Source organism: Egretta garzetta, unplaced genomic scaffold, assembly GCF_000687185.1.
Source record: "Egretta garzetta isolate BGI_Z169 unplaced genomic scaffold, ASM68718v1 scaffold397, whole genome shotgun sequence".
Classification (NCBI taxonomy): domain Eukaryota; kingdom Metazoa; phylum Chordata; class Aves; order Pelecaniformes; family Ardeidae; genus Egretta; species Egretta garzetta.
In genome coordinates this window covers 3,305,797-3,316,388 of record NW_009260493.1, presented here as the reverse complement: position 1 = coordinate 3,316,388, position 10,592 = coordinate 3,305,797, and the positions used below count along the sequence as shown (strand labels likewise).

General features: G+C 40.2%; 1 protein-coding gene across 6 annotated transcripts in view; it reads right to left on the bottom strand.

Annotated features, from left to right (window-relative positions):
* TMEM181 (transmembrane protein 181) overlaps positions 1–10,537 on the bottom strand; it is a 25,929-nt gene extending 15,392 nt beyond the window's left edge. For 3 of the 6 annotated variants that reach the window (XR_004842695.1, XM_035899838.1, XM_035899841.1), the window contains exons 1-3: positions 9,911–10,537; positions 5,874–5,977; positions 1,030–1,085 (exon numbers count right to left, since the gene is read on the bottom strand). Coding sequence is in view for 5 of the 6 variants with exons in the window: in XM_035899838.1 (XP_035755731.1) it covers positions 1,030–1,085; positions 5,874–5,977; positions 9,911–10,023 (273 nt within the window). In the remaining variant the exon portion in view is untranslated. Of the gene's footprint in view, positions 1–1,029; positions 1,086–5,873; positions 5,996–6,395; positions 6,670–8,507 lie in introns of those variants that run through there. The other 3 variants (XM_035899842.1, XM_035899839.1, XM_035899840.1) reach the window with 3 other exon arrangements.
* Positions 10,538–10,592: the final 55 nt, after the last annotated feature.

The following is a 10,592-nucleotide window of genomic DNA, read 5'->3' as shown; positions in this document are numbered from 1 at the left end:
AAAAGCAGCAGCAATAAAACAAAAAAGTTCAGATATGAAAAACAAAATCCGGAGACCTAGCCTGAAAATAAAAAGTCATTTTCTAGCCCTTTATAACAAAAGCCAGGCTTGTGACCCCTCATCTGCTACACAGTTTTAAACCTGTTCAGCTATAATTAGGAAAACAACAACTATTTTTCTACTAGGTTTTCTAAAAATCCCACTTTCATTTCAAAAGCATGGAAGATACCGTTAACAGATAAAATTTACATGCAGAAAGACTTTTCTTATTTGATATAAAAATGTTTTTAACAAAAAAAAAATCCGCCCATAATACAGTACTGATCCAAACATACATAGGTGAATAACAGATCAAAAAAAGAAACATTCTAGTGTATTTAAAGAAAATTTACTTTAAAAAAAAATCAAAACAAAACAACAAAAGCTTTTCAGCACTTTCACAAAAATTACTTTAGATATTAGGTTGACAGCAAAAGGCTAGACAGAAATAAAAATGCAAGAACTGAGAACCAAAATACAAAAGCTTAGAATGCCAGATCCCATGTCTTGGTCACGTGGTGGTGAACAGTTAACAAGAAAAAGAAATATTCCTTCCCAGCTGACAGAAAGGAAGATCACAAGAGGGACATAATTAGTTGCCACTGAGAGCATTGGTTTTGTTTATGTTTATGTTTTCACTTTCTATTTCTGGACCACCTACAAGAATCTCCAACAGGAACTCAGCAGGGAATCCTATCAACACTCAAGTGTTACTTTATCAGAAATTACTGTGCAGAAACATCATAGAATTCTCTACCTTACCCGCTCACAAAAGTAAGAGACTAGAAATTGCTGCTGGGCCACTCATAACATGGTGGTAGTACCATATTGCACATTCAGTTTCACACCAGAAAGCACCACGTGGCCACAAAGTTTTCCAGTAAAAATCTAAATACTGAAAATAACTGGGTGGAAACAAATGGAATGTTTAACAGTACTGACATCAAATAAAGCTATTCATGTAATCCAACAATATTTATTAACTCTTACCTTTAGGCTGTTATTTAAGTCAGTTCTTGCTACAGAAGTTTCAATTACATTAGGACCTACACAATATATAAGAAGGAAAAAAGAAAACAATATTGAAGCATGCATATTACTGATGAGTAATGACATAAATATAGGATTTCAAAAGACTACAAAATACCACCCTGCAAGCAAAGCAGGCAAATAGTATCCCACTTTTCACATGTTTAAGCTGAAGAGTAAATCACTTAGGACATTTCAATATCATTAATAAACTTGGCCTGAATGTTCCTTAAGCCTCTCTGCCATAGTATTTCTAGGCATGATTAAATAGGAAGTAAATTATACATCAAGAACTCCATGTCAGAAGCCCTGCATGTGTACTCTAAACTACGACAACAAACCACATGGTATTTTTCCCAAGCTAAGCCATACACTGCAGTCATGAAAGTAATCAGCTACAGACAAAGCTAGCTAATCACCAGTGGCACGGCTATTACAGCAACTTGAAGCTCAACAAGGGTTGCAAAAACCACCTGAAAAAACAGCGTATTTAATTGCACTACAAAGTTTCTATAGCCAACCTGCTACCATTACCTGATTTACATAGAGCATAGCATCCATAATGTATTGCGCTCAAGGCACGGGTACCAGGGCAAACACATCCCACTGTATTTGAGTGCATGACGCTAATGCCTTTTTATGTACATGTTGTATACTTGCTTGTACAATCACAGTAACAGTATTTTCTGGCTAGGGGACTCTCACAGTGGTCTGTTCAAGCCAAGATGCCCACGTTTGTTTAGAAACAGCTCTCAGTCTACTCAGATTGGGCCTCTCCTTTTCTACAGAAATCTGGGGCTATAATATATTATGTATATCATCACATAAATAAACATAATTGCATAAAAGTTCTATAAACAATTCCTCCTAGAACAGACAATCCATTTAATCAATGGAGTTTCATGTCCAACTGTAGTGGGAGATGTTCATCTCACTACCAGACTTTTTATTCCTCCAGTCTGCCTGGATACAGACATACACACACTTAACATGCACTGATCAACTGCATCCATTCCCTCACCTACCTCTAGTTATGTATGCAGTAAATGGGAAGCAATAAAATTATAACTGATGTTAGAAGAGACCTCCAGAGGCCATCTAGTCCACCCTCTTGTTTAATTAGATCAGGTTGCTCAGGGCTATGTCCAGTCAAGTCTTCCACACCTCCAAGGGCAGAGACTCCCACAACCTCCCTGGACAAACTGTTATAGTATTTAACTACCCTTATTGTATGAAAAAATTTCCTAATATCTAACTGGAATTTCTTGTGTTTCAGCTTGTGTCTGTTGCCTCTCATCTTATCACCATGCACCTCTGAGAAGAGTCTAGCCCCATCTTCTGTACCCTCTGATAAGGTAGTTGTAGTCGGCGGTACGATTTCCCCGTAGCCGCCTTGGGTATGCAAGAACACATGGTACTGCAGAGGAGAAGAATGCATGCATGTACATGCACAAAAGTATGCAGTCATGCATGCATGTGTACATACACAAAAGGACTGAAACACAAAAATGAAAGGGAAGAGTAGGAAAAGGTCTGTATCTATATACCAGGGTGTGAACGAACACAGAGGAGACGTATAGCAGGTAGGGACATAGGCAAGACACATATATGTGTGTATTTGGGTCACTCTAGAGGCTTCCCAGTCACAGTAAGATTTCTCTGTCCAAATGGTCTCTCCCCTTGTGTATTCAGCCTGGCAATTTAATGTGATTTATTAATCCTCAAAACATGCTGTTTCAGCCACAAATTTAGTATTAAAAATTTATGCAAGCAAAGCAGTTTTTCACAAAGACCACGGACTTCAAAGTTACTACAGAGAAATAATGGAAAAGAAGGAAGTTTATAAATGAGCGATGTGGGATCATTCTGTGCAAAGAAGCATTTTAGGTTAGCTGTCATGACAGCTCTAAACATGCAGCATTGCTTGGGCTTCCATAACCACTCTAATGACAATATTAACCATCTTACAGACTTCAAATGGAAAAATGAAGAATTTCACTCATCACCCTCAAAGCTTCATGTTAGAATTACAGTTCAACTTCACTAACAGCCACCCACGATAAAGTCAGTTCTACATCACTGAACTTTTCAGTTCTCAAGTACATATAAACAGGGCAGATTTTTGGAAGGCATTTTTGTTTTGAAAAGCATAATTCAATTTCAGTAAGTGCTCACAGTTGAGAAGTCATCATATGTCAGTAATTAAGTCTTAACCAAAACAATAGAATGAGCCTTTTTAAAAAGTTTGTGGTTTTTTGTTTGGGGTTTTTTTGGGTGGTTTTTTTTTTTACGAGAAGATATGAACCAATATTGGGGCAGAGAGATCATAGTTCCAGTTTTTAAGTACAGCAACCAAAAAAATAATGAGGTTCCACTGCTATAACTGCTACTCCTCTAGCAAGCAACATATTAAAGCTTTAAAAAGCAACTGACCAAAATGATGCTGTGGTCATATTATTAAAATATGGTGATTAAATTACATTGTTATTGTTTTTCTTTTAGTCTTGCTCAGTTAACAGAACCACATCTGAAAGCAAAGAGCCACCCTGAGGTGGTGAACAGGAAAACCGCACAGGTACAGAAAATGAGCTCTGCATCTTGGGTTTTCCTTGCACTTGTCTCACCCTAAAGATAAGATAAACTCATTGGGAAAAGGGAAAGAAAGTGAGTGCAACTTGGGGAAAAAAAAAACAAACAGCCAAGTCTGCATCTGTCTTGGGTTATAAGAACTGAAGAGCAACAGCCATCTCAGATTGAACTGTCTTGTTTTCTCAGATGAGAAGCAAGACTTCTGCTAGGCTTCCCAAACTGCAGATAGAGATGTTGAGTATGGGCAACTGCATATTCAAGTAGCACAGAAAATATGGATGTATCTCCCACTTTTTCGTTTACTTAGTGGGTGTTGTGAGTTTTGCTCAGACTGCACCCTCTAATGAGCCAGCACGCTATTGTTAGTGCCCCTCCCTCTACGCAGGAAGCAAGGAGCTGTCACTAAAAGCTGCAAAAGACATGACAGTAAGTGTCCAGTGGGTCTCCTCCCAAGGTAAACAGCATTCTTTTAAAAAAAAAATTAAGGTATAATAATGAATTGTGTTTACGCTTTGTCAACAAAACTATCCAGCAAACCAGTCTTACAGGGACAAGAATCCCACAGCCATACAAGCTCCTGAAGGGGATCACAGGCGAGCCCTGGGACCTCAGCAGGGTACAGAAGACCAAGCGCTGCTTACAGCAGCCAAGTCCCCTGGACCAAAGGCAATGACATCAGCAGATCACTCTGCAGATAGATGCAATGCAACACACCAACGCAGCTCTTTCAGCTTCCGCTACCGATTAAGAACAAAATGCTCAAGTTTTCTCTTCCAGGAGCACTGCTTTTTGCCTAGTCTTATATAAAAAAAACCCAACTTTCTTGCATTTCTTGCAGCTGGGCAGTATAAATACACAATTACAGATCTGGTTCAGTTTTTAAGCCAAATAGCCAAATGACACTAAATTAAGTAATTCCATTTTTTTCCCTTTATCATTCATATAAAATGCATTTTTGTAAATGTATTTATACAGTATTTTAGTGGCCAAATAATGCCCTTCAGCATCCTTAGGCAAGTCACAGGAATATCAGTGGTTAACCTGTATGAACTGAAGTCTGTCTGGACCTTAGGCTGCTACAATAAATCAAACAGCAGGAAAGAAGGTTTTATTTCACAGACAAATTTTATTATTTAATGCTCTTTTAAAGAATGTACTGCCTGCGAGCACGGATGGGCACAAAAAGTCCAAACAGCTGCCTCCAATTAACCCCCCTTTCTTTCCAAGGCAGGCAGGAGGAGATGAGTGCCAGGCCTGGGCAGCCCAACTCATTCTAAAGGAAGTGAACGACAGGGCAGAGGTAAAGACAACCCTGCAGACAGGTCAAGAGGTGTCAGAGGGTGGCACAGGAGAACGTGCTGGGTGACCTGGAAATAAGCAGTAAAGTGGTGGGAGGTGGTGACATCCTTAAATAATTCTTACCTGGGGGGCGGGTTGCTTAGTAAGTACAAGTCCCTCCCTGTCTAACACTTAACTTCTGCGTTGACAAAGCTATCCTGACAGCAGAGTATTAGCTTACTAACACTGCAGTGATAGCACACTGACTTCTTTTTCAAGTACGTTTTAGACCTGGAAAAGCTCTCTGGCATGAACTACAGAAGGCTCCCACGCTTTCCATCTGCCTCATGACACTCTGCATCTTTGTCAACCAGACTTCTACAGATCTCTCTGATCTCCAGGATAAGTATCCAGGCACTAAGTGCTTAGCCTCCCAGATCACATCATGACTCCCACAAAGGTCTTTGAAACCAGAGACCTAAGCTCATATATGAGCTCCAGAAGTTCATATTTTTACATTACTAAAATATTTTATATTTCTGAGGCATTTATCACCCAAACATTTAGAAGGCTTTACAAACAGTTATCAATTTCCTCACAGGAAAACAAGTATTAGCACCACCATTTTACAGATAGAAACACAAAGAAGAAAATTAATGTAGCGGTGTGCTGGAAAATTACATTACAATGAAGCTGGTTTTGTTCTACCTTACTGACTCTCCCCTGCAAAGCAGTTGGAAATACCAGATCTGTGTAGGTAGTACTCCTATGAAAAAACTGAGATGGAAGAAACACTTCCCCCTCCCTGTCAAAAGTAATGCTTCCTCAGACATCTCAGGGGCAGTAAGCTCATTAGCATTTAAATACAGCTGTAAATACCAACAGGTTTAGACAAAGCATACAAGAACTGTAATCTTTTAAAAAGGCAACATCCTTACCTGCTATTCCTATGAAGACTGTCAAACCAAAACAAAGAAAGAATACTACAAAGACCAGAACAAAATGCCGTTTGGACAGCGTATATAATCGCATCGGTGCCAGCCTACAGGAAGCAAAAGAAAGCACAGAATTAGCTGTTGGTCATATTTCTAAAGGGGGGGGAGGGGGAATAGACCCCATTAATTCCTCCACAAAAAAAATTAAACCAAACTCTAAAGTAACATGTTACACTAAGAAAAAAAAAATAATGCTGCTTAGTAGAACAAGGATAACTGCTGGGAATTACTAGACATATGTATGTGCACTCACATCTGCGCCCCAAAATGTATGAATTTTGCCCATTCTTTTTATGCTAGGGTTTTCTACTGTCCTAAGACTTGAACAAGAGAAAGCATTTCTTAGAGGGAGAAAAAGTTACATTTTTTTAGTTCATACATTAATAATTTAAACATCCAAGATACCATGTCTCCTGCAATGACAGCTTAACTCAAAGGGACTGACGTCACTAACAACTCAGTTACCTGCACAGGATCTTGATGAGTTTTCTACACCCTATATATATACTTCATCCCTGCAGGATCACCCCTAAGGAAGAGCAAGGCAGAACTCCAGATCTGCTAGATGCACAATCAGGTTCTGCATTCTTCTCCGAGCTCCACCAAAGCTTGGGAAAGAGAAACCTGAACTTAGGTTTATTATTAGACACTTAACTACAAATACACATAAAAGCAACGACAACTCTTCCACAACTGATTGGTGGTTATCATTAGGTTAAAGACAAAATAGAGGGTAAAAAAAGTACTGAAAGGACCAATTGCATTCTCTTGGAAACAGGTAAATTACAGTTCTGTTAGCTTAAGGGAAATATGATCAAATAATTAATCCTACATGACATATCCCTCCTTTGTCTTCATTTTGTTAAACGCAGAGTTCAAAAAAGGACAAATCCACCATGTTTCAAAACACAGCCAACATTTTGTTTTGAGTTATGCCAGAACCAAGCCACCATATAGTTGACTTTCTACTGCTGTTCCAATAGGTGTGATCATAGAAAGCTGTACAGTTTGTATGGGAAAGCTGTAGGATTGGGGGTGGGAGGCGGTGGTGGTGTTTTCCGACAAAGTTGTAAGAGCACCATCATGGAAAGAAATAAAAGCAAAGACTTTAATGACAGTGCTCCCTTTCAGCTTGCAATAAAACTTCTTTTCACCAGCTGAATGGTGCTCTTACTGGTTCACCACATTAATGAAGAAATGCAGAAATGGTGGTGGAAACCTTTCCATAAAGCCCAGCCTGAATTCTGGGACCAGCTACCCCAGGCCTGCATGCCTAGTAGCCCTTAAAAGCAAGGCAAACAATCCACTTTAAACCAGTAAAAGGATTTAATAGCCTCTGTTTTCTTTAAAAATTACTGCATTCTCTCCAAACAAGGCACTACAAAAATAATTACAAAGTTTGAAAGATCCAAATCTTAATTTCACTCAGAAGGGAGGCAGGGAAGGGAGGAAAAACCCACAAAAGTAATGAGAACTGCAAGCAACTGTAAATGTTACAAGTTTGCACAAACTGGCTGTACAGGACTCTGGGCATAGCAGCTTCAAGCACAGTGCAACTCGCCTTGCCTCACACTGTCATGCGAAGCAAAACCACTGCACTAGCTTAAGAAGGCAGAATAGCTGATGGCACAGGCAAAAAAGGTAAATCATGCATGAAGTTATCACAATCATAAACAGGAACAGATCAGATCTCTGTCACAGAGATCATCACACAGAAGTCTCATGGACAAATACGATTTTAAGTTGACTTTGAAACATGCCAATTAATAGAGGCATTTCAAACCAGGACGTGTCTGCCCAACTTTTGCAGGGATAAACTACAGTATTTCCCTTAAATCAATGTCTTAACACCTCAGCCTTCATGCACTTAAGCCACTTTAAAGCTATTACATCTGTATAGTAGTAAAATACTAACTAACTAAGGTGCATTTTCCCATCTGTTCCAAGGGCTCCTTCAGTTCCACAGATGACCTGGTATTCCCTGTCTGCCTAAGAACACCATGTATGGGATATTATCTTGAGATACTAAAATACAAATCTTAACAAGAAAATCCTTGGTATATAAAAATGATACATAAAACATTGATACGCCTAAATTAACTACAAGGGTTCAAGTGGATACCAAATGCTTTATGGAAGAGCACCCACTGAGGACCGCTCAATACACAGAAACTGGGTCTGGAGTGGAAAGTCCACAGGTTGAGAATAGCTGACAACTGGAAGAGTATGGTATATATGCATGATAGCGTCACACGTGCTTGTGCTGTTCTTAACAGCTTACACCTGGGCATCCACTTAACAGCTATAGCCTGCTGCAGGATACTTCTGACTTGCTATGCATATTCTTGGGTCTTTCAATAAACTTCCTAATTTCCAAGTTTTTGTAGACATTTTAAAGTGCATAATGTGAACATGAAAAGCAGCTTCGTCTCCACAGTCCTTACAGGAAAGTCACCAGAGTTCACCTAGCCAATGCTCGCAGCTTTACAGCTATCAGCAACTGTTACCTTGGTTTACTCATGTGCCACAGCACAGATGCACTTGCAAGCTTTCAAAGAAACACATTCCAGACATTACCTCATTCCTTATTCCAACTCCTCTCCAGGCGGTGCAACACCTAGTAGTCAAAGCAGGTAGGCATACACCTCCATAAGAACAGTCATGCTGCCACTTTACAAAGAAGAAGAGAGCAGAGAGAGTAGGGACATGCTTCCCTCCTCCTTTCATACTGGTACTCCTGAAGTCTCATTTAAGCCACTGACTGTATGTGCTTTGTTACAGGACAGTAAGGCAATGCAGACACTCTTAGAAAGAGCAAATGTAAGAAATCAGCCAAATCTTCACTACATTTATCATGACAGCAAACAACAATTTATAGCATTCCTATCGGATGATGTATTCCTTATTGCCCCTCCCTGCAATAACAGAATTTCCTTGTGTGTTTTAAGTGTCTCATTTCAACCTATCACCAGATGACGTACAAAGCAGATAAAACGATCCTCCCATATGCTCACTGTTTAACACCTGCCTTTTGGAAAGAAATTATATAAAATTTATAAATATACATAAGTGCAAGTTGATGATTCCCCAGCAACAGCTTCTTCCATACATCTGAAAGGCTTTTATGGGAAAAGCAAAAAAGGTTCCTCACTCTGGAAGCACCTGTTCGAATGGGTAGAGAACTGTGCTTTGCTTTACCAGGGGAAGACGCTTTAATCAGCCTAGCCAAGGCAGTCCAAAGCTCAAGACCAGCCACCCAAGCGCCTGCAGATTGCTCAGGTAGCTTTTACCACCCGTAACCATCCTCACTCAGACAGAAATGAAATATTTTGTAGTTAAATCGGCTGTGCCTGAAACTGCAAAGGACCAGAAAGCACTGAGGTACAAACAGAGAAACATTCTACTTAGACATCTCAAATACTGGTCAGTGAAAACTAAACTGCACTAATGCAACGTGTGACAGAGTGAACTATGGAAACGCACAGCCGTAACAACTGCAATCTTGCAGTAGCCACTCATGTGCGAGATGTAAAGGTAGGTTAAAACTTGCTCTTCGAGTAAAGTTTTGGCTCGAATGGTTAAGCAAAATGTTTCTCAGGCCACTCCTCATCTTCAAATCACTTCTCATGCCTGCACAATACAGTCGTTACTAGGATAAAGACTACTGTGAAAAACAGAGCCTTTCATACAAAAATTTTCACTTCAGACTCTCACTTTACAGATGGGAAGGCTGTGACAAAATTGGGATTAAGCACTAGGTAGCACAGAGTTGGTATTAAAATCAGAAATAACTCACTTTCACGCACAGTAGTTTTTCTGACATGCTAGCCTCAACATCTCTGCCTCCAACTGCTCTTTTCTATTTTAGGCTCGCTCCCAAATAAAACCATCAAAACCGCTTTGATTTAAATTACGATATATGCTACCCACATTCACAGAACTGGGTCTATCTGCACATACTGCGCTTGCTCACGGCTTACAGGCATTGGCTTGTTTCGGTGTCCCTCAGGCAGCCTTGAATTTCTTCTTGCAGGTGTATTCCACCATGGTTAATAACTAATGAGGCAGCACATGACTTCGTCAAAAGATGCATACAATTAATGGTAACGGTACTACGCAGTACTGTTATAGGACAACTGGCAGCTAACCGTGACCATGCTAAAGAGCTCGCATGGGTTTGGCTTTTTTTTTAGTGTCTTGTTTGTTGTATTCATTAAAGTCTGAGTAATTAACCAGGACTACTGCTCTATCCATGCGGAGACACATCCGGGAGAACAAGTTTTTCTTTTTCCTGAACAGACACAATCTGAGAGCGGGGACTAGGGAGGGGGGTGGTGGTTTATTCACCGCTTAGGAGGAAAAAACGCAGCGTTCCTCTAAAGAAGAGGGGAGCTACTGTCAGGTTTCTGACTGGAGAACCAAAGCCTCAGAAACATTAATTTAACCCTCGGCGATCTTACTTCCCTAATGAAAATTAACGGGCAGACACTAAATGACAAGATTCAGGTCTTTACAGGGGAAAAGCTTAAATTACCGCACCCGGCCAGAGGAAGGCATTTCTTCTCCCGGCCCCGGCCCCAAAGCAAACAAGCACGTCCCGGTCCCGGTAACGTCGGGTCGGTGCGCGCCCTCCTCCCCGAGACTTAGCGGACCGCGCCGCCG